Genomic DNA, 24,787 nt, shown 5'->3' with positions numbered 1-24,787 from the left:
TATATATATATATATATATATATATATATATAGTGCAGTCATCTTTGTCCATTTCTTTAGCATGGTTAAAAAAAAAAAAAAAAAAAAAAGGGCTAGTCCTCGAAATGCAACCAAACTACACCTCCCTTCCTTTAACTTTGCATAACCGCAAAGCGTCATGGGAAACTGAGTCCTATTAAGGCGTTTCTTTGCTTTCCTGCGGTGCACTGAAGCTGTGCATTCGACGTCACTTCCCAGAATTCCGCGCAGTTTCTGCACATCGAGTCATTTTCATACATGGGGAATATGAGAGCGGCGAAGATATGGGAAATAGCAGCAACGTGGGGGGCATTAAATAAAACAATTAAGCGGTTATGAAGCAATAAGAGGACGCTAATGTAATCCTGTAACTGCTATCTGTGCGAGAGACGAGAAAACGTGTTTGGTCGTGTTGGGTTTTTGGTGTTATTTGGCGTTGAGTGAGACAAGGCGCCTCCCTGTAGCTGGGTTTTTTTTTCGGTTTGGCTTCAGCTGCAGTGACCGAAGCTACACAGAAATGGCTCAAAGCTAAGCTGCAGCCACACACTCATTATTCACACTCATTATTCACACTCATCTGTATCTATGCAAGCGGAAATGTCACGTCCACAAATAACAAATAATCTCACAACCGTTTCTCCATAAAAAAAAGTGCCGAAAAATTACAGGGTTTGTGATATTAGAAAAGGTAAGTGTTTATTTTGTTGTCAGTATTTGTTTTTATGTTTTTATACAGTGTCAGTAATGTTTTGAACGCTGATTTGACCGGTGTTTTATTATTAAGGGTGCATCGATACGACTTTTTACCCGTTAGCATCACGATACAGAGCAGAGTTTTGGGTATCGGACGATAACTGTTACAGATTCATGTTGTGTTTGACACGAAAAATTACAGCAGTCTGGACAGATTAATGATAAAAACAGACTTGTGCACTAAAGGAAACTGGAGAGAAGTAGCCTGATAAAACTGAGCACACAGGGTTTACTACCTGATTCTGATACTATCAGCAAACAAAAGCTGGATGAGGAAAATCTCCAGACAACTGAATTTAAATAACAGCTCTGACAGATCAGTGTGATGTTCCTTAAGATCAGTTACTATTGTCAGTGACACAAGAGCTTCAGAAACTGTGGAAACAACAAATAGTAGTTTACTTGCTGCTGTACAGAAGTACTTTTCTGACCCACAACAAAATCAGCATAGCTAGATAATGCGCTTTATTTTCAATCAACAGGCTAATGCTATAATGCAGAATTGTGTTAAAAGGTAGAATGGAAGATGTACTTGTGCTCGTTTTGAAAAAGATAGTATCAGTGCAACCTTTGTCACATCCATGACCCGTGTCATGTATGTCATGTTGTCAGTAGACACGTTCAGTTCAGCCTGAAACACATCTGCTATTTTTTCCCCCATCTCATTACAGTCTTTTTTTAAAGTGCAGGTCACATGGAGCGAGCAGGAAGCATTCAGCTGGACATCCCTGACTTCAGCAACTCTGTCTTGTCCCACTTGAACCAGCTGCGTATGCAGGGCCGGCTATGTGACATCGTCGTGAACGTACAGGGCCAGAGTTTTCGTGCCCACAAAGTGGTCCTTGCTGCCAGTTCACCCTATTTCCGGGACCACATGGCACTGAGTGAGATGAGCACTGTGTCCCTGTCAGTGATCCGCAACCCGTCTGTGTTTGAGCAGCTCCTCTCCTTCTGCTACACGGGCCGTCTGTGCTTGCAGTTGGCCGATATCATCAGCTACCTGACAGCAGCCAGCTTCCTGCAGATGCAGCACATCATTGACCGCTGCACACAAATATTGGAGGGCATCCACTTCAAGATCAGCCTTGCTGATGTGGAGGAAGAACTGCGTGGCCGCCGGAGCACAGGACGAACCATTGAGGCTGAGAGAGGTGGCTCACGTTCACTCAGCCCCAGACATGGTGGTTCAAGAGTTTTGGCTACACATGGAGTTGCTACCGGGGTCATGGAAGTGAGTGAGATCAGAGAGGTTAGTCCACCTGGAGAATCCATGAGTCCACAGATTGTTGAGCACAGCGGGCTCGGGCCTGAAGCTGTGGGTGCAGTGAATGAGCCCATACTGCGCATTAATCGGGCAGGGCAATGGTATGTTGAGGCTGGGCCTGACATCGATAGGAGCAGGGATGAGACCATGCATGTTGTGGAAGGTCTACGCATCAAGACCGAACGCATGGAGGAGTGGATGGGGGCAGAGACTCAAGCCTCAGCTGAGGAAGGGAGCGGGACAGAGGAGGGGCCTACAGTGATGATTGACACCTCAGGACGCAGCACACTGGTGCAGGAGGGATTCATTACTGGTGCATCCAGAGCCAAAAGCTCTCAGCCATCCAGCAGCTTCAGCGAGTCTGAAAGGTGTGTGTGTGAGAGTGTGTGTGAGAGTGTGTGTGAGAGTGTGTGTGTGAGAGTGTGTGTGTGAGAGTGTGTGTGTGAGAGTGTGTGTGTGAGAGTGTGTGTGTGTGAGAGTGTGTGTGAGAGTGTGTGTGTGTGTGAGAGTGTGTGTGTGTGTGAGAGTGTGTGTGTGTGAGAGTGTGTGTGTGTGTGAGAGTGTGTGTGTGTGAGAGTGTGTGTGTGTGTGAGAGTGTGTGTGTGTGTGAGAGTGTGTGTGTGTGTGTGTGAGAGTGTGTGTGTGTGTGTGAGAGTGTGTGTGTGTGAGAGTGTGAATGAACATTTTAAAGGTTCATTGACATTAATTAATCAGAAAAAATCACTTCTGTAAAAGGCATGTGACTTGGTAATTCGTAAGTACAGATACACATTAAGAAAGGAGAAAATTACATGACTGCTACTAAATCCTTCAACTGCCAATAGATAGTAGTATTGGTATTTAGTATTTGGTATTCCTCATATAAACTGTTATAGACAGATTAGATTAGAAAGCCTTCTATTCACCAATTCTGTCTGTTCTGATTAAGAAATGTTCACTGCAGCTGTTCTGTGTATCAGGTTTAGCCCAACTGGCAGTGTGGTGGTCATGGCTGAAAGACAGAGGGCCAAAAGCGAGTCTCCGGGAAGAGTGGATGATCAGAGGCATCCTACCTCTCAGGTACACTGGAGAAAAGCAAGACATGGATAGGGTTTAGATCATATGACTTAAAAAAGCTTGACATATTATTTAGGTAATTGTATTACAGCACATAAACTCTATATATCGTCGCTGTCGGGCGGAATCCTCTTATCTCCAAAACCATTATTTTTCAGGAAATTAAAAAAACACCGTATTTTTTTGAGTTATTAAATATTGTATCGTTAAAGTTGTTATTAAACCTTATATTGCTATCATGTACTGTTGTTAACCAACAGTTTAAAAAAACAGTATCGGAGATACAAGCTTTATGACTTGGGAGCAGTGAGATACGAGATTATGCTGTCACATAAGAATGGTACGGACACAGACGTCGCTGCTGCCAGCAGTGTTCAATAAAGTCTGCAGTCACGTTGAGCCTTTTGACAAGAGACAAGGCTTCAATAGTTAACCAAAGCTAATGACTGTAGTTACATACATCTTTCTAAACTCTATTTTAAAGGTTTAAGAGCTATAATGATGCAATACAAAACACGATAAGCTGATTAGGCTGTCTAATAGGTGGAAATTAGTCTAATCTGCTCGCACACTTACCTTTGTGGCTCACGGGTTTCTTTCTGCACAGAAGCATTACAGCTATCGATTTTTAACAAAACAGGCCTACTCAAATGTGTCTAACCTAACTATTTTCACTTGTTAGTGTCCAAAAAACAGTGTTTTACATGCACAGTGCCAAGAGAGGCATTGTCTATAAGTAGGCTGACTTAAAGTCAGTAAAATAATAATAAAAACAATAATTTAATTGTGGTATCCAAAACATTCAATTTAATTCGAATATAATATTATGCAAATATTATATTATGCACTATATCCTGCACCACTGTATCCTCCACCACTGTTGCTTCCTCTCTCTCTACACTCTCTCCATCGGAGAAATATGCCGCAAAGCTCTCCCGCGAGGTGGAGTTACGAGCTTTCTCAGACATTTGAAGTGTCCGATGGAGTTAAGAGATTTGCGCTCAAGCTATTTTCAAGACTTTAAGATTGATTAATAACTTGTAAAAATTGATCAAATTTGGACATACGAGGTTTCCGCCCGACAGCGACGATATACAGTAGGACAAAAATGATTGTTTTATTAAAGCAAGGGCCATGCTGATGTAAATTACACTAATTTATGCAGAAATTAAAATGCAGACTATTTGAATTTAACGTTACATGCACATCTGTGCAGTAGGAATTTGAATGGCAATGTCACTGAGCTGCTTTGCAGCATCAAGGTCACTGAGGTCGATAGAAACTTTCTGAAAAATTCTGAATCAGAATTCAGAGGGAAAATATAGAATAAAAATTTTTTTGGCGTAATGTATTGCACAAAGAGTAGGTCATAATAAAAATAGAAGTAATCACGGTAAATCTAACAGCATTAAGCTAGATATTATACTATAATTTCAGTTTTTAATTTTAAATTGTCTAATTTGCACAAATTTGTTTCTCTGCATACATTTGTTTGAATAAAGAAAGCTGTGGTTCTGTGAGTCATGTTGCTTGAGGCTAGTGACTTTAAAAATATTGAGTTTCTGTATCTTTTTGGTATCAAAAATTATAATTTTGCTGACCACTTCATGAAGTGTGCAAGAACACACTGCACTGTGCTTCAGTGTTTCTGGGCTCTATGGTTTTTAAATGGCTGTAAGTTTCTATTTGCCTGGTACGTAACTATCCCTTTATGATAAAGACAGCTGGCTTTGTGTGGTCTGAATGTCCTAAAGGCAAACAGTCAAAAACACCTTAGAACCAAGCAAATGTATTTCTGTTGCAACCCTGGTAATGTCTATAGGCTCGGAGGCTCCTTTTACTAACACATGGAAAGCTGAAATCTGCTTACCAAGACCCTAGCAAAGTGGCGTTATAATACCAGGATCCAAAAATGGTTGTATGAAATCGTTTTATTTATACTTTTTCTAAAAAATTCATGGTTGTGGGAGTCCAAGGCAGTGTTAGCACACATGCAGACATAATAATCATAGGCAATGGCATACTCCTGAAGAAAACAACAGTTTGCAGTTTGGCAAGTTCCTTTGCAGTGACTCAGACAGAAGAAGCTTTGTCAGATGAAAAACATATTTTATACTGTACTATAGGGGTTAGAGAAGTTTCAGATTTCATTTGTATTCAATAGCTTCTGGCAGGAGGGAGTTCTGTTAGTCCTTGGCAAGTAATAGGGTAAAGGGTCTTTGGGTTTGAATTTTAGGACTGCTGGATTCTTGCTTTTACAGGCACATCCTCTATCCTTCCCACAGGCATAGCTTGGGCAGTACATTTGGTGATAATGAGTTAATTACAGGCCTCATTAAATGTCCTTGTCTTTGCTATGTTTGGGTTGGGGAGTTTCCAGTCTGGTTAAAATTTCTGGAATTTAAAAGATATGTCTTTCCAAATTCTTTTTCACTAGTCAAGTACATTGATGCCCCGCTTATCGACCTTAATCCGTTCCTTAAAGCCGGTCGAAATGCGAAAAGGTCGAAGAGCGAATGCAATTATCCCATAAGAAGTAATGGATACCCAATTAATCCATTCCCGACCTCCACCCATACCCAATAATGAACAATTTTTGCCCCGTTTTTAGTAGTATTAATACTAAATAATACATAAAATAATACAGGTACATAAATAATATTGTATATAATACAGTAAAAAGTATAAATTAAAAACTGTACTTACTCGTTAAGTCGCAGTGATGGCTTGATGGAGTGGGCGAGAGGAGGCTGTGTGGTGGTGTTAGTTGGAGGAGGATGAGCCCTCACTGCCACTAGGAGGGGAATCAGCCTCTGGGGATGGAGGTAGTGGAGATTTTTTACCTTCAACTGAGGGAGAATCAACACTCATGAACACGGAAGGCAAACTATGAGGAGGAGTTTTTTCTCGCCGCATTTTCTTAATTCCACGAATTATGCTCTCTCCACGAAGGCTGAGGCGAGACTGGGAAGATCCTTCCCCTCGCGCTCATGTGGGTCAAGGTCGATAAGCGGGGATTTGGTCATTCAGTGGGCGCAAATTTCGGTCGAAAAACTGTTCGATGGCCAATGTCAATGTTTGAAGGTCAATGTCCGAGCCGGTCGATAAGCGGGGTACCACTGTAGTACCAAAGACGACTGGTAATGTCAGATATTAGCTGATGGTCCCAAAGCTCCTTTATTGGTCCCGCAGGTCCACTGGTGGGCTCATATGGCAACTGGGTGTTTCAGAGGACAGCTGCTGGTACCAGACATCTGCATCTCCATTGCTGGTACAATCAGTACCATGCTGTGCTCAGTTTCACAGCTTTGGGTTATTATAGCACTTATATTTGCTGTTAATCTGAAGAAGGGATGTTTTATTTCTTTATTTATTTTATTTATTTATCTGCATCTACTACTTGCTCATACTCATGTTATAGTCCCTGAATGGTCTTTGTAATTCAGCTGTGTTTTTCCAAAGGAAGAGGGGTTTCATCCACCAGACAATGGGGTATCCCATCTGGTTTCTCATCAGGATCAGGCTGCCAGGACACTGTTGACCGTATCTCACCATTGCTAATACTTTGATAAAACATTGTGAAACATTTCACACCAAATGTTGCATTTTGGGCTCAGATACCAAATACTTTCTAATTATTAAACTACATTTAACTCATCACTGGCTCTTAGGATAACAAAATTGTATTGTCATTGGAATCACTCCAGCCATGGAGTTGCTTTTTGGGAAGAGATCTTTCTACTTTCTCACAATTATTACAGTGAAGATGCAGAGTGATTTTCTTTTGTCAGTAAAGTGGTATATAGGTCGCAGCTTCTTTTCGTCCATTCTGTATCACTATTTTTATATCATGCACATATATCTGAATCAAGTTGCCTTGCCGTGTCTCAGCTGTTTGATTTTGCTAGCATTTAACTATTCTCAGCATGAGCCTAGGCTGAGCAACAGTAATGAGGGAGGCTGATATACCAGAGATAAGCCTCTTCAGCTTAGCTCTGGTCCATGGCTGTGAGGAAAGACACCCTTCAGGTGACTCCTCTGCATTGTTCAGACAATTTCTTATTTTTGTTCTGGTCACTCTTCGTCTTGCTTAGACGAATGACGAACTTGTGAGTAGGACCAGGAGTTTTTGTCTTCATTCTACTACTAGTGCTGGGCAATTTTCACAATTCGTTTTGTTAAGGCCAATTAATATTTTATTCAAGATTGTTTGGAAGTAGTATTTTACTGGTCGGACGTATTGTCATTTTAAGCAAGTTAAGCAGATGATTGATGTCTATTTCCTAGCAGCAAATAGTGCAGATAATGTTATTTTAATATGTATTATTGTTTGTTTATTTAGGAAAACAAAAACAACTGAACTCAGAAACCATAAATTGGGGGTGTGGTATTTATTCTGATGGAAAAAGATTTCAATTAGGATTCTAATTTTTCAATTGATCAGAGCTCTTAGTTTTTACCTTGTTCTTGTTCTCCTAGCCTCCTAATTCATTTCTTTCATTAACAGATATTCTGTTCTTGCTAATCAAGTACTTGTGTTAAGGGATTATGTGTTCTCCTGGGAGTGTTTTGGTAGCCGCAGGAGTGCAGAGTTTATTAGGTTTATATTCTTTATCATTCTTACTTTGTGTTCCTGGAAAGGGTCCTGTCTCTACTCTTCCTATATAATCCTCAACAAAGCATCATTGTTAAAATGTATTCCACTTAATACAGTGCACACACTGGCACATGTTTCTGTGCAATTCAAACACAAAGTGCAAAAAAAACTAGAAAAAATTGGGTGCTAGAATGTGTTTCTCAACATGCAACAAGAGCTCATGCTTGTTTTTGTGCTCTGCAGGCAGAGGAAACAGCTGTGTTTGATGTGGGAGGGTACGAGGAGTATCTGCGTGAGCAGGTGGGTGATCGCTGGTTCCGCTACAATCCACGCCTCACCTGTATCTACTGCTGCAAATCCTTTAACCAGAAGGGCAGCCTCGATCGTCACATGCGGCTTCACATGGGCATCACGCCATTCGTGTGCCGCATGTGTGGAAAGAAGTACACGCGCAAGGACCAGCTGGAGTACCACATCCGCAAGCACACGGGAAACAAGCCCTTCCACTGTCATGTCTGCGGCAAGAGCTTCCCCTTCCAGGCTATCCTCAACCAGCATTTCCGCAAGAACCATCCAGGCTGCACGCCACACGAGGGCTCGCATAGCGCCTCACCTGAAACCACCACCACCAACAACAACAACGTCAACAACACAAACGCCAACGCTGCCACGCCACGCCGCACTCAGCATGATGACGACGACGAGTCTGAGGGAAACGGCACAGGAGCCAGAGGAGGAGCTTCATCTTTTGGAGAGGGAATACAACCGTCAGTCTCCACCACCGGGCCCGATTGAAGAGATTGGGTTTGATAAAATGCATGGAGGTCGAGGAGATAAAAACATTTGGGGCTTTTTGCGAAAAAGAAGAAAACAAAAAAAGAACTTTTCTACAAGCCAGTCAACCATGAGCATGCAGGAGCTGATGGAGCTCGGTGTATCCGGCTGCTGGAAAAGCTGCTGTCAGTCTGATGTTAAAAAGTATGGTGGCATTTTATCTTTATTTCTTAGACCTTCTCTCAACTGTAAGTAAACAAAGAAACATGAGACAACAAAACAAATGCTAAGACCGTTTGCTATAAAACTAAACTATAGTAATTAGGTATTTATAAATACAAAAAATAACATGCGCTTTAAACCGCATCTACCTTCAGTTGCACAAACTGAACCGTTACTTCAACAAATGAAGACAAGCCACACTCCAACAACCTCACACCACTGGATGCAGTTATTTCTGTTGGGTTTTTTCTTTTAATTTGCCTTTCCTGTCTTTTGTGTGTGTTACCGGTGGGATTTTTTTTTTTCTTTTTTCTTCTTCTTCCAAAAGCTACAGGATTCAGGACAAAGAAATGATGTGTTATGATTTGGTCAAATTGTGTTCAGATAATTGCCAAACTTCTCTGTGCCAGATGGTGATTATAAAATAGAGGATGTTTCAGTCCTCAGTTACCTTTGCCTTGAGACAATCTTAACATATTGATCTGGGGTTCAACGCTGCTGCTCCCCAGCTATAGCTAGGCTAGAAAAACGGGTTCTGTTTTTCTTCGTTAGGGCCCCTCAGGTCTGATCTAATGCTCTAATGCCAGATTCCTAATTTGTTTAGTTTGTTTCTAAGTGCCAACCTGGCTTTGTTATAAATTGTTCTGTTTGTCGATAGGCCTAGAAGAAGAAAAAAAGACAGCTGATGGACATTTCATTAGCATCACGCAGCATGTTCTAAAAACAGTGATAAGACTGATATCGGTATTTGGGGGAAATGATAGCATATGATGTTACTGAATTCAGTTTTTTTTTTCCATTCCCATTCTCCAAATCCAGCTGCTGACTATAATTAATACAGTACTATAGAAAACAGGAAAGTGTTCAACCTCAGATAAGCTACAGTACCACTCAGTTACCTCTCCCTCATCACTACGCAATACAGATCTGTTACACACAGATTGGTGGATGCACTCAACTCAGTTTCACCTTTAAACCTTTCTTTCTCCATGTTTCTATATTTTACTGTTGTTGTTTTTTTTTCTTGTTGTAATAAGTGAACAAAAAGAGGTTTGTATTTTGTAGATTTTGTTTCCGTGTCGCTCTGACAGTGACAGAGCATGTTAGAGTCGGCGGGACGCCATTTGTAGGTAAAGAACATTTTCATGGCAAACGTCCAACGAAACGGAGTCGGGAATGGAACCAAATCCAGGACATGTGTACGTCTGCTAAAAGGAATTTTTTTTTCCGAAATGCCACGGAATGACTGTGAGATTTCAGAGGAGAGCACTTTAAATGTGGAGTCCAATTTTTTTGTTTGTTTGTTCGTTTCTGAGCAGATGGTGCTATGATTCGACTTCAAGTGACAGAAGCTCTCGGGAACCAAAGGAACAGAAACGTATCGTAGATGTTATACCTCTGAAACTCAGTGCAAGACCGAGGAATCTATTATTAAAAATAAAACAAGAAAGAGAGAGAGAGATTACATCCGGCACTTAAAGATAAGATTGTTTATGGGGGAAAGGGGATTTTTTTTCTTAATTTTTTTTAAAAATATCTAATTATATATCACTTATGCATATAGAGACAACTTTTTGTATGTGTAAAAATAAGAAAGGAATGAAAAGCTTTGGTAAAGTGCAAGGCCATTCATCGGATGGATGGATGGATGGATGGATGGTGGGGATTTTATTTCTTTAAGGCTGTGAATCACACGTGGTTGTGACCATAATTTTTTTTTCCCACCTTCCCTGATGACTGGGAAGAACCTAGAAGAGAAACAGCTACTGATTATTTTTAATGGAATGCACCTCTTATCCTCATAAAAAAAAAAACATTCAGGACTCCTCAAGACTTTTCTACCGTTTTCTGTCGCTTCCGTGAACGCAGGTCAACACATTCTTTAGAAAGATATCAGGAAATCTGTCCATTTTTTTGGATGTTTACTCTCCACACTAAAAGCCGTTTATTTTGACTTCCTCGGACCTTACGTTACTTTCAACTTCAGAAGTGCAGCAGAAACCATCTCTGTAGTAAAGGCCTCAGAAGCAGTAGCAACACGAAAACGTTATGAAACTGTGTGTACATGCGGTGCAGTGTGCGTCAGTCAGGTTAATGAAGAACACGCCGATGTCGCGGGTCTCTTTTTTTACTCCAGTGCAACCTCATGAGAACAGCCAATGTAGATTACAAATTTCTATGTTCATAACCTAGTGTGACACGATGTGAGCAGTTTTTCTTCTTTTGTTTGTTTTTTCCCTCCATGTTTCAAGATTGTTTAATATTAGCCAGTCCCGTAACGGCAGGGTGGTGGTTATAGTGACGGTGATGGACATATCTCAGTATCTGATGTTTGTGCTTATGTTTGTTTCTCTTCAGTACAATGCAAAGGATTTGTTTGTATGGTCGATCATTCCCACATGCAGAATGTCATCAGAAGTGTAAAATGTTAGGGCTAATACTAATGTGCAGTATCTCTTCATATTCATCAGTGTCCAAAAAAAAAAAGAACACCCTCACTTTCGTCCATCAAGCCTTTTTTTTATTTTTTAAACTTTTTTACACTTTTTGAGGAGCCAGGCTCTTCTTGGTTCGGTTACCTGTTTTTCTCTGACCTTCTCCTTTTCATTTGTATCGTTTGCTTTGGAAGCTTTAATCACATAGGAGAAACACATTATCACAATGTAAATACTAGTACTATTTAAAGTTTCTAATAATCAGCACAGCTACTGCAGATACAGACTGCATTGACTGAGCAATTCTTCTGTATTAAACGCACACTCCAGTGTTACACGTCTTCACGTCGGACTTTACAGGAAAACCGAGCTGTCGCAAGAAATTTCAGTGTGTTATCCAACCAGTTGGTGTCTTTTTAGACCCCATTTACACCCGGAGTGTATTCTGACCCAGAGCTTTTTACCCACATGCGTTCGTAGGGCATGCTAGGAAAATCCTTCACTCTGTGAAATTTTGTTTAAAATGTTTAGCTGTTTGCATGTTGGTCAACTCATCGAATGGTGTAGCAATTTTTGAATCCTCAGAAAGTCAACACAGCCTTTCTGACACTCAGTATCTGACCCCAAATTGATCAAGCTTAGATCTGCTTGGCTGTGACACAGTGTACCAAGGAAGGTGTTCACAGTGATGCTGACTGTGTGACTAAATTACACTTAGCTAGCAAGGTTTTAGACATCTTTAGATAGTGTGCTCCATCCAAAACCCATTATAATAAAATCTACAATTGTTTTATCTCTAATGATTTGCTAGTCTCCTGCACCAGACTTTAACTAGTGAGAGCATGAATTTTTTACCTGCACAAGAAAAGACCAACCACATTTCCATTTCTCTATTAACTGTATTGTAAATTTTTATATTTCCACTAAACACTTGTGCAGATGCACTGAAGTATGAAGGCCAAGTCAGCGTACAACATTTAAGATTGTGAAGCTTGTGGCCAGAAACAGTGTACAAAAGATGTTTACTGTATGGAGCATCTGAGTCTAATGTTAGAGTCGTGTTGAGGCTCTGTAATGTACAAAATATGCTCCAGACACTACAAAATGCAAGTAAAGCAGTTTATGGTCACATAAGAGCATGATCTGTGGAAATTAGTGATCCTGTACATTAGTTAGCTCTATATATTGTTTGGATAATGCACTGAAATGTTTTGCAGCTCCTCATTCAGCAACTCCACTTACCTCAGATTCTCAATTTTCTACCAGTAAGCTTGTGAAGTTTCAGTTGCATGACTTTACTACGTACTCATTCTATTAAAAAAAAAAATCATCAACAACCTGGGAACACTGAACGACAGTGCTGAGCCATATCGGACAGATTTGTTCAGTCTTGTCTCGTCCCTCAGAATATTTTAGACAGGGAACATATTAGACGAGTCGAATGCAAAGTTTTTCTAACAGAACAGCAGCACTGTTGATTTGTGAGGCTGCGACAGAGACACTTTTTTTTTTTTTTGGTCTCATCTTTGCAGCCTCACGCTCTGTCTTTTAGGGGTGGGGGGGGTTAAAAACAGACTCAGTTTGAAATGTTACTTGTTAATTTGCATGTCTTTGTCATTTGTGATGGCCAAACATTAGTCTGTTTATAAGAATGTTTCCAGTCATCTAAACGTGTTGCACCAGTATATGCCAAAATAATGACTTTATTTTTTTCCCTTCCTAATTTTGTCTTGCTATATTGTTTATGTCCTGAAAGCAATATAGTCTCTAAATATATTTCTACATCTGTCTTGTTCATGTTACTCTTAATCATACCTTATATATTTTATTTTACATTAACATGAATTAAGCATATTTTTAAACTAAGGTATTTTACTCTGGATTCTTTAAGTTAAAATGATTAGTAGTGTATTAGACATCAATTACACATATATTTAAATTTTAGACATTTATTGTAATAACCAGAATATTGTTAATAATAACTCTGAAAGTAATATAATGTAAGAAAAAGAATTATTGCAAATCCGACTTTTGCTCTCCCTTTGGAAAAGGTACAGAGATGCGCGTGATTATTAGTGATCTATAATGTGAATGCGTCTTTTCACAACCACTGTTTCTTTCTTCCTCACTAGCAGATTTTAAATCCATTCTCCTAAAAGGAAATAAAGCACTTTAAGTGTTTAACTGTGAAGGATTTATTACAATATTCTATAAATGCCTGATTATACGAAGCCCACAATGTGTGATCTGTTAAACCCAAAATTTCTAACATGGAAAAATAAACTTGTTTTAATCCAAGCTATAGTGGCGGTTTTCTTTTCTTTCTTTCTTTCTTTCTTTCTTTCTTTCTTTCTTTCTTTCTTTCTTTCTTTCTTTCTTTCTTTATGTATGTATGTATGTACTTATTTGTTTGTTTATTTTATAATTTTTTTAACTATTTTTTCAACTAAGTTTTTTAATAGTTTATAGTTTTTAATTAGAGAATTACATCATAAAATATTAGAGCCAATCATGTTCCAGTATGCAAAAATGCAGGCCATGTAACAAGGAAAGAGCGGTGGAGCATGTTCAGTTTTGTATATACAATGAGCTTTTATATATCTTCTCTAGCAAATATAGTTGTGTTCTGCACCTTTCCCTGATGTCTGATGATAAATTGTTACACTGCTATGTCAAGGAATATAGAAGAAACATATATATTTTTTTAACTGCCCCTGAAACTAAAAATGCTGATTCAGAGCTTCTTATGTCTGTCTGTTAGTCTGATACAATATAATATTTGGGGGGAAATATTATGTTCTGGAGTTTTCTTATTTTCATTTTATAATTCATCACTTCCAGAAAAAGAACCACAATTTTTTTGATGACTCATATCTGTATGAAATTTTGCGTTCTAGTCATTTACAGCATTTAGCAGACACCCTTATCCGCAGCTACTTTATCTCATTTTTTTAATACAACTGAGCAATTGAGGGCAACTGAGCAAAACCCTCAACTGCCCAGTAGTGGCAGCTTAGTGGACCTGGTATTTGAACTGACAACCTTTCTGATTGGTAGTCCAACATCTTAACCACTAAGCTACCACATCCACAATAGGCCAGTGAAATGCTCTGTAGCTATGATATTAGCCCCATATACGTCTATACCTGTTCTGGAGGTGTCGAAATCTACAGTAGCAGCTCATTAGCAGTAAACATGGTTTGTTGGTGTTTTTGCCTGCATGCACAATGTTCCATTTTCTAACCATCACTTGGTTTATGAAAAGAAAATGATTCATGTTCAAATGTGTGGAGTTATGGAGGTCATGTTTTTGTGACTTTTCAGGTGTTTTACCAATTTGGAGTGGTTCAGTTCTGGTTTATGTTGCTTCCTCAGGCTGATAGAGACTTTTTTTTTCTACACCATGCGTTCTCTAACATGCCTTCTCTAAAAGGAAGTGAAACTCAACGATGTTCTTTATATTTAGCTAGATCACTAAGGTGTTGTCAGGGTAGTTTCAGTTTGGTGGTGGTGGTGGTGTGGTTTAAGTGAACATACTGTCACCGACTGACTTCAACATGTGGAAGTCTGACTTCAACATGTGGAATATAATCTCAGCTCTCAAAAAAGATTCCATGGGAATCTTCCATTATTGATCATGCTGTGTCAATAATATAGTAAGTACAGTACAGTACAACATTATTTTATTTTGTTTATTTATAATTAACAACGACTTGGAACACCATCATGCCACCTGATGGATGAGAATAACAACACAGTCATAAAACTCTTCATCATTATCTTCCTCTCTCTTTTCCTCGACATGAGTAAAGGAGTGAATCTGGATCTCCTTATTTGTCCGAACAGGGATCTGCCACACGACCTGCAAAGATCAGCGTGTTGATGGTGGTTTCCCGGATAAAGAGCAGGAAAGGCCGATCAGCAACAAACACCTCACGGTTCAGGTTGAGGGAGCGACCAGCGAACAGGATAGTAGAAGCCGCTGCAGCCTCGCTGCCTTCTTCATTCACCTGGAAGAAAGGCAGATATTATTATTATTATTATTATTATTATTATTATTTTGTTATCGATTTCCTCTATTGCAGCTTGAATGTTATGTAGGGCTTCAGCCTGGAGATTACAAATTATTTTATGACATTTATCTAAAGGTAAATATCATGTAATTAGTCTAATGTTGTTTGGGATTCCAGATAAACCTAATGTCATTTAATACAGAATATATATTACATATAATGCATGCTGTCAAAACAATCAGCAGGGAATTATATTCTGCCATCTTGTGTTTTTTGCTGCCAGCCAGTACGGGTTTGTGTAGGTACCTATCAACGCCTGGAAATCACTAAGCAGGTTCATGGCACGGTGATGGGGATGACCACAAAATTCCATAAAAACAAAAGCTCACAGAGAGCTGATAACCTCAAAATCTGAAAGAGCTCCACCTAAATATTATAGTAATGGAGTTATAACCTCATAGAATGCTGAACAGCATCAGTTGCTTCTCTTAGGTCATGACTGTTGTACTTTCTTCTTGGCATGATGTAAACACACACCTGAGTGCTCCAGAACACTGAACTGCCAAATGCTCTGTGGTTATGGAAGTAGCCACACTTCTTGATGAGTAACTAATATTGTCATTAGTAACAATTGGCTGCTAATCACTCACTTAATTGTGGAAGTAGAATTGTGAATGTTGGTTTACTTTTTGGGAAAAACAGTTTAGACCCTGATGGAGCTGAACATTGGTGTACTTTCGTTTTTCCCCTGACTGTAAAATTTATTCTTATACAGTATGAGACATGAGACCCACTGACTGAACTTTAACTGTCAGTAAACAATACTGAAACAGATTTCATTTACCTAATTAGATTGATTGACAAACTTACTTCAAGGAAAGCTTTATGGAAGGCATCACTGACGTAAAGCTCATTTTGATTGTTTGCTACCATACCTGAAAGCAGATTCCAGAGGGAGAAAAATGACTGGATTACGCAGTTATGCTTATGTATGTCTTGTGAAATTGATAACCAGAATAGACTGCAGTAACCAGAGCAGCTTTACCTGGTAGACTGGCATGCTCTGTGCTGAAGATATCATTGAGTCCCATAGCCTGAAGCTTCTCTTTCAGGCTAAAGTTGTCCTCTATGCGGAAGCGCGGGAATTGCACTGCCACTGGTTTATTTTTCATGTTGCTCAACCAGCCACTGAGTTTCTTAAGGGTTAAGTTTTCCTCCACCTTTATTAAAGAGATGTAGAATGTGAGGTAAGAACACATTTTAATGGAGATGTTTGGATATTTCTTGAAAATGGAAGAACTGCAATATTGTACCTCGGCCAGCTTTGTGTCTTTGTCCGGTAATACAATCATCATTGAAATGCCTTCTCCGTTGTAGAACATCTCGAGCACCTTTACCTTGTCCTCTGGGAAGTATCCATAGTGATACGAGTTTTCCTGGTACATCATCTGCACCGGGCAGCTGTGGGTCTTGCTGACGTGGAATTTGGACTCCATGCTATTATGTCTGTTAAACTTGTGCTTCCATTGGCCCTGGATAATGTACATTAAATGTTGATCAAGCAAAAAAAAAAAAATGCCTTCAAGACATCCAGGCACTTACATCTACTGAAAATTGTAAATAAAATTTACAATTTTATTGGACTCTCAACAAAAAATTGGACTCTCAACAAAAATGCAGCTAGCTTAACAATCAAGTAAACAATTCAGTCTGCTGCCCAGTGCCATAATATAGAAATGACTACAAAACAATGGTAGCTAACAATGTACAACAGGCAACCAGCTATTTAACTAGCATTAACAGATACAACGAATGATTATTCATTTTTGTTAAGTTTTTCCAATGTAGATATTAGCATTTGTGCCCTCAAAGTCATTGGTGAACATTAACACAATAATTTGTAGCTTTATGTCCTTACATTGCACACAAAGATATTTTTATCTTTATTTTCTTAGCTTTGTGCTTGATGTTATTTTGTTCTGTTCTCTTACTGTTTCTACAAACCAGCATTGATTTGCATCCCATAATCATGACATAGCCTTAAAAAAACAGAACCATGGACCATTCTGTGAACTGCTGAGAAACCCTTTAATGAAAGTCTAATCTTTTCCATCTTTTCAAAATGAAATCTCTAATCCATTGAGAAAGAGATGAGGTTTGGGTGATTTGCAGTTGATCAGTATTAGTTTTCTAGCAAGTAGAATAGCAAAGACCAGGACATCGCAGCTCTGCCTACCTTAAAGTAGATGGTATTGACCAGCACCAGAATGGTATTTACGTCTATTGAGCCCTCAGGCAAAGTGTTGTTTATTCTTTTGTTTGTCTTCTCAGAAATCCACTCGTTGATCCTCTCCCTTGAAAGTTCGGGTTTCTCCTGCAGGAAGGAACAAAGACTGATCAGCATCGATATAGGAGAAAGTATATAATGTTTAGATACTCATGTTTTGTTATAGACCTTAAAATTGAGCGGCAGCAGCTTGGCCCCATAGACCATCTCACTGATGTTTTGATAGTTCTCGTTGAAATCGAACGTTTTCTCTCCAAACAGACGATTGGCCGAGACCAGTTCCACGGAATTGTGTGTTTTGCGATACAGGCGGCAGTTCAGCTTGGCAAAGAAAAAGTGAACCTGATCCGATGTCTTCTCCTTTATTGTGTCAAACTCGAACACCTGTGAATGGGGCATATGGCTGGAAGGTCAGCTTCACTTCCTGACAAACCTAATCACTAAAACCTCTTTTATGATCAAGTGCATTATTATAAATCTGTAATTTTCAGCTGCATTATTGTCAGAGCTGCTGTTATAAAAAATGAATTAACAGTATTTGGCCAATCAAAATGGAAGATACCTCAGCGCTATAGTACTTTAACATGCAGTCATGTTTTCAGGGACAACTTAGAAAAAACATTATTGATCTGTCCATTTTCTGTTTATATTCCTGTGACCCTAAAATGAGCTCAACCCACAGTCAGCAGTGCTGCATAGCTCCACTATTGGCTGTCAGTGTTTTCACTGTGCTTTTGATTAGTCTCACAGCCAGCAGAGGGTGCTAGAAATGATTGTTTAAAAACTACCTCTTTGTTACTCCTAGAACAAAAAGACCTGTACTTTCATGTTTATAAAACAGACTCATATACTGGTTATCTGACCTGAATGTAAACATACATGCTACATATGATCTCACTGCCTTACTTGCATAATCTGCTCCAGCGTACTGTTGCAAGCTCCCAGTTTTGTCATAGCAAAGGCTGTCGAGATGCTGAGTGGGGACATGAAGATATTTGCATCCTCAGGCTTGCCTTTGGAGAGCTGCTTGAAGAGAGAAAGTGCAAAGCGCCCGTTGGCTTTGGACAGCTCCCACACGCGAGGGTTTGTGGACCCAGGGATCGTCTCGGGTGCCTCAATTGCTGCATCTTCCTCATCCAGGACGTTTGGGTTGCGGTATATACATGCTGGTTCAAGGGGCAGATCTTTGGGCTTAAGGCTGCAGATGTCAATGGCTGCAATGGAGGTGGAAAAGATCCAGCAAACGCCTACAAACACCACCCACTTCATTCTCATCTAGAAAAATGCGAGGACGTGTAAAGATGCTTAGACATTGAGCACAAATTTGGTAGTGTGGAGGTATTATGGTTTAAATTGATTCATTAACTCAATACAAGCGCCTGAAACTGAAAAACTCTATTATTATGTGGTATATATCCTTTTTAATGGTAGACTAATCTGATATTATGTTTTTTATATGTAGTTCACAATGCTGTGTTACAGGTAGGTGCTGCTATAGTGAACTGGATTCAATTAATCCAAGTTTAATTTCAATTTGAGTTTATTTCAACATTTTATTATTCATACCAAGGTAAATAGAGCTATATTTTATGAATGAATCCCAGATGAAGCTCTGAGAATACATGAACTGTCCACTTTAATAAGAACACCTGTACACCTGTTCTGATTTAGATTCAGTTATCTAATAAGCCAATCATACAAATAAAGGTCGAGTTTCTCCTTTCTCCTTATTTTCCTTTCACACACAGTCTCCACTTGTTATCTACGTGCTTTAATGAATTGTGGTGCTGCCACATGAATAAACAAACTGGGTGTGCAGGTGTTATTAAAGTGGCCACTAAGTTTATAAAGTGAATCTAAAGCATTTGGAGATTCAGCCTGTTTGGACTGACAGGTTCTGCATCCTCTGAAAGTAGATTGAGTGACTAGAGCATGGTTTGTCAATAACACTTGGACTTCAGATTCAACCGATGGTCAGATTAATGTTTTTTAAAGTGTACAGAAGGAAGCTTTGTCTTGATGCCTAAGCTATCTCTTAAGTTAATTCTTTTATAAAGCAGTGCTTTGATCATCTCCAAAGGTACATGAAAAGACATGCTCATACCTGGAAACTCTACACATGAATAGACTTGGTATGTGAAAAAGGGATTTGCTGTAGAGGTTCATTTCACATCCAGCTCCTCTGATTTCACTTCAATTTGATTACAGTCTTTAAAACATAGACACATTCAAAAGGTTGAGTTTAAGTCATTCAAGCCCTTAAGCTTTTCTGCCCCAGGAAGGACATATTAGGGTTCAACCTGCACAAGCTAGAAAATAAATAAAAAAAAACATGAAAGACCAGATTCAGCAAAGGCAGGCAAGTGGATTGACCAAGAGAAAAATCTGTGGGGTTTGGTGTCAACTCTGTTTGCTTCTATTGGGAAATTATGAGGGACCTCACAAACAGGATTAGGACAATGATTTGCCACTCCACATAAAAAGGTGAGTTAAATAAAGTATTAAAAAGTGTAATGAATTAGAATTGAACCAAATTTTTTTTTTCCTGAGAAGAATTCGGACCCTCATTAAGTGCTATAAAACAGGCACTGTATAAAAATGGAGATTATGTAGAACAATGGTAGAAAAATGACGTTGTGACAACTATAAAATGTGAAAGGTTTTTATCTGACTCCTGTATATCAGGTACTGAGATTCTGTGACTGTATATTTTGAAGATATTACGACAGGCTACAACACGTTTTCTGAATAATTATCGCTATGCATTATTATCACAAAATTATCACTGCAGAATCTTGCCTTACCTGTTACGATCTTTAATCCTTTCCAAGAGAGCAGATTTTCAGATGAAGCTGATCAGCAGTAAGGCATAAAATGTAACAGAGCCGAACAGGTCAGTGTACCACAGAGCACTACAGCACTGACAGTTTACTCAGTGCAACCTTTGAGCTATTGATCAGCTCGTCTCTTCTCCTGGTCAGGATAAACAGCCTATTGTATTTTTTTACCCAACATTTTTTACCTCTTTAAAGTTGGTGACTTCAAAATACATCATAAAAACTTTGAATGATTTCTCTTGGCATTAAAGCACAATTAACTAAAAAACAAAGCAAAACATAAAAATGTAACCTCATTAGTGTCATTCAATGGAGCTGCTTTATTCTGTGTTTGTGCCGTACAAATTAAAGACTGTATTTCATTTTTTAAATGTGGGACTAATTTTTTATTGAGTGTTTTAATTTACTTTAGCATATTTAAAGTGACACAGAACAAATGTTTGTTATAGTGATAGTGTTACTAGTATAGTAATATTAGTATAGTAAAGTTGTTATAATTATAGCATTAGTATTGTAATTGTGTTACTGATATATTAATAGATTACCTGATATAGTAATAATGTTACCAGTATAGTTGTGTTGGTGCAGCAATTGTTTGGGTCACCAGTAAAGTAACTGTGTTGTTTCTTGCAGTGATTGATTTGGTCACCGGTATAGTGACATTATTGTTGGTACAGTGATTTGGTCACTGGTATAGTAACCCTGTTGGTTCAGTGATCTGGTCACAGGTATAGTAAAAGTGATGTTGGTAGAGTAATTTGGTCACCAGTATAGTAACTGTTGTTGGTGCAGTGATTTGGTCACCGGTATAGTAAAAGTGTTTCAGCAAAAGCAGGCAAATGGAATGACCAAGAGAAAAATCTGTGGGGTTTGGTGTCATCCCTGTTGGTACAGTGATTTGGTCACAGGAATAACAGTGTTGGTAAAGTGATTTGGTCACCATCATAGTAACAGTGTTGGTAAAGTGATCTGGTCAGTAGTATAGTAACAGTGTTGCTGGTACAGTTATTTGGTCACAGTTATAGTAACAGTGTTGTTGGTACAATGATTTGGTCACCAGTATAGTAAATGTGTTGGTACAGTGATTTGGTCACCAGAATACTATCAGGTAACATGGAGGGGAGTGATATCTTTTCAACACAGACTCTCCACTGGTGTCCCACAGGGCTCAGTATTTGGTCCTCTTCTTTACTCCCTGTATACCCACTCTCTTGGTGAAGTTATTTCCTCACACAGGTTCTCTTACCACTGCTATGCCGATGATACACAACTGATCTTTTTCCCCACCCTCAGATACTACTGCTTCTGATCGGATCTCTCATTATGTCTGACAGACATATCATGGATGACGGCTCAACAGTTGAAACTCAATCCTAGCAAACCCGAACCGCTGATCATCCCAGGTGATTCATCCCCAGGTCATGATCTTGCAATATCCCTGCATAACGATCTGATCTCCTCTTCAGTCACAGCTCGCAACCTTGGGGTAACCATGGACAATCAACTGTTCTTTTCCTCGCATGTTGCTAATGTGACATATTGTGACAGTATAGTAACAGTTTTGTTGGTACAGTGATTTGGTCACCGTTATAGTAAGTGTTGTTGGTAGTGATTTGGTCACCATTATAGTAACAGTGTTGTTGGTACAGTGATTTGGTCACCATTATAGTAACAGTGTTGTTGGTACAGTGATTTGGTCACCATTATAGTAACAGTGTTGTTGGTACAGTGATTTGGTCACCATTATAGTAACAGTGTTGTTGGTAGTGATTTGGTCACCATTATAGTAACAGTGTTGTTGGTACAGTGATTTGGTCACCATTATAGTAACAGTGTTGTTGGTACAGTGATTTGGTCACCATTATAGTAACAGTGTTGTTGGAAGTGATTTGGTCACCATTATAGTAACAGTGTTGTTGGAAGTGATTTGGTCACCGTTATAGTAACAGTGTTGTTGGTAGTGATTTGGTCACCGTTATAGTAAACAGTGTTGTTGGTAGTGATTTGGTCACCGTTATAGTAACAGTGTTGTTGGTAGTGATTTGGTCACCGTTATAGTAACAGTGTTGTTACAGTGATTTGGTCACCGTTATAGTAACAGTGTTGTTGGTAGTGATTTGGTCACCGGTATAGTAACACTGTTGTTGATACAGTGATTTGGTCACCGGTATAGTAACACTGTTGTTGATACAGTGATTTGGTCACCAGTATAGTAACACTGTTGTTGATACAGTGATTTGGTCACCGGTATAGTAACACTGTTGTTGATACAGTGATTTGGTCACCAGTATAGTAACACTGTTGTTGATACAGTGATTTGGTCACCGGTATAGTAACACTGTTGTTGATACAGTGATTTGGTCACCGGTATAGTAATAGAGTTGTTGGTACAATGATTTTACTAGTAATCCGGTTTCTGGGATAGTAATTAAGTTGTAGTTTGTTAAGTTTATAAGTATTTTTGCTTTGGAGGTGAATGATCTCTCCTGAATGTATAAATTCATTTAGGGGGGAAAGAAAACAAGAAATGCTGTTTACAATATCATTTATTCACAATCCCTGCCAGTACAGAATTATTGTTGCACATTAAGTTACACTTTTAAATAATTTCATGTTTTATCTAATTCAGCCTTCTAGTCAGTTCCCCTCCCTTCCCCATTCCATGAAGAAAAGCAATTGTATTATACAAAAATGCAATCCAAAATTTCACACAGTGAATTTTTAACAAAGAAAAAAAAAAGGTTAACAGCTAAATCCACATTGGAGAAATAGTTCTAAACATTCCTTAATGGAGTATAATATATTTTTATATATTAAAAAGAAACCCTTAAATTCTTACTCATGTTGCAGCTGGTTTATGTACCTTAATTTAAGCAATCTATTATGAGCCAACCTGAGAGTAATCATCAAAAGCAATTACATTTTCCCAAGGTCAGGATTTACAAATTAATAACAAAAAATAACAACAATATTAAACAAACACAAGAACATCTAAATGTGTTAGAAAAAAAAAAATCAACAAAAACAGGTGACTGCAAGCAGTGAGCATGTTCAGCGTGAACAACAAAAAAAACTACAAAAACCACACTCCCATCGGGACTCATACATGATCATAGATTTTGAAACATCCTATGCCTACGAGCTGAACAATTAACACCTGTGTTAATGTGTGTGGGGGTGTCAAGTGAGGAGTCTTTCCTGAGCTTCTCTGAGCATTTGTGCCTGACACTCAACTTCCTGTTTAGCAATCACTCATTGGTCCACATGGAAGCCCCTCCCACTCTATCTGTCTTGGACAGAGTGTAAAAAGAAATCTGTACATCAGCTTGCTTTACTGTACATGAGCTTGAAACAAATTACTCTCAAATAAAAAGAAAGTTCTTAATGAAAACTACACAAAAATGAGATCAAAATTTACAGTTCTCTACGGAAAACGAGAGACGTTTTACTGGTTACTGATTAGAGATAAGACATGACACTGAGTCAGTGGGTAAACATGGTCGCTCCCTTTTTTCCCCCCTTTTACACTTAAGGTGTTTCTCCCACTGCCCGATGGGACGCTGTATGTGGATGTTGCTTTGCAACAATAGTTAACCGGCTGAGCAGTTCTTAAAAGACTGATCAATTCCTTCAGCAGGTCAGTAACTGAAGCCCTTCTGAGTGAAAGAGACTAGTTTATCACTGCGTTTCATGTAAGGAAACAAATTCTAAACAGTCTCAAATTTACATCTTGCACAACAAAGAAAAACGTACACCTACACACACACACACGAGTGAATCACCAATGAAACACAGAGTGATGGCTTATTGTTCTAGATATTTGGATAAACATGAAGATAAATGCTGGATATGACAAAATGTATACACTTGTTATTTATATAATTATCTAATCATTTATTTAGCACACACTCCATATTTTCCATGCTCCAGCGATTGTGATCTTTACATACTCTGGGTGAAGGTGTGTATTTTTCCATCAATGTATATCTGGACAATAAAGAGATTTGAGAGCCCTCCAAACACCACACTTTTTACCTTTTTGGTTCATTTAATTATATGCACTATGAAAAAACAACTCTCTCTCTCGTTAAGATATCAAAAAGAACTTATCGTCAGGAAATTGCCTTAAAAACATTCTTCTGAACACCAGATTTACAATCAGAAGACAAATCGAACTGGCTGATGATGCAACGTAAAAAGTGCAAGGCACCGTGGTTTCCTCTCAAGCTTTGAACAAAAGCGTCTTCTTCCCCTTGACATGGCAACATGCTGATTTGTTGAAAGCGCGCAAAAAAACGGTTTCCGCATAATACCTCACACAACCTGTACAGTATGGTCTAATGCTCACTGCCATCGCATTCATGAACATAAACAACGATGTCATCAGCTCCTACACAAGCAATAACAGCAACAAATAATGAAAATCTGCCACCAAATAGGTGTGTTAAATAATACAGCACAGAATGGCAATTAAATAGCCAGTCAGAATGTATACACACACAAACATGCACAAAAATGTGTTCAATCCATC

At 38.8% G+C, this 24,787-nt stretch overlaps 2 protein-coding genes across 3 annotated transcripts; one reads left to right on the top strand and one right to left on the bottom strand.

Annotated features, from left to right (window-relative positions):
• The first annotated feature begins 210 nt into the window (after positions 1-210).
• On the top strand, positions 211-13,417 carry zbtb37 (zinc finger and BTB domain containing 37). 2 transcript variants are annotated; one of them, XM_060882913.1, is made up of 4 exons: positions 211-706; positions 1,461-2,403; positions 2,995-3,094; positions 7,932-13,417. In XM_060882913.1, exons 2-4 carry the CDS (start codon positions 1,466-1,468, stop codon positions 8,481-8,483), a joined length of 1,590 nt encoding a protein of 529 aa, XP_060738896.1. In that variant the 5' UTR covers positions 211-706; positions 1,461-1,465; the 3' UTR covers positions 8,484-13,417. The 2 variants fall into 2 exon arrangements, with proteins under 2 accessions (XP_060738896.1, XP_060738887.1); XM_060882904.1 differs by having other exon boundaries at positions 1,456-2,403.
• A 1,380-nt stretch (positions 13,418-14,797) lies between these two features.
• serpinc1 (serpin peptidase inhibitor, clade C (antithrombin), member 1) lies at positions 14,798-20,379 on the bottom strand. Its single transcript, XM_060882892.1, has 8 exons — positions 20,224-20,379; positions 18,326-18,694; positions 17,588-17,803; positions 17,369-17,506; positions 16,446-16,664; positions 16,178-16,352; positions 16,003-16,067; positions 14,798-15,129 (listed from the first exon to the last, which is right to left on the bottom strand). The coding sequence occupies exons 2-8, from the start codon at positions 18,692-18,694 to the stop codon at positions 14,950-14,952; spliced, it is 1,362 nt and encodes a 453-aa protein (XP_060738875.1). The 5' UTR covers positions 20,224-20,379; the 3' UTR covers positions 14,798-14,949.
• Positions 20,380-24,787: the final 4,408 nt, after the last annotated feature.

Source organism: Tachysurus vachellii, chromosome 1 (assembly GCF_030014155.1).
Source record: "Tachysurus vachellii isolate PV-2020 chromosome 1, HZAU_Pvac_v1, whole genome shotgun sequence".
Classification (NCBI taxonomy): Eukaryota; Metazoa; Chordata; class Actinopteri; order Siluriformes; family Bagridae; genus Tachysurus; species Tachysurus vachellii.
The sequence above is the reverse complement of the archived record's forward strand: the minus strand, read 5'-3'. Positions and strand labels throughout refer to the sequence as shown.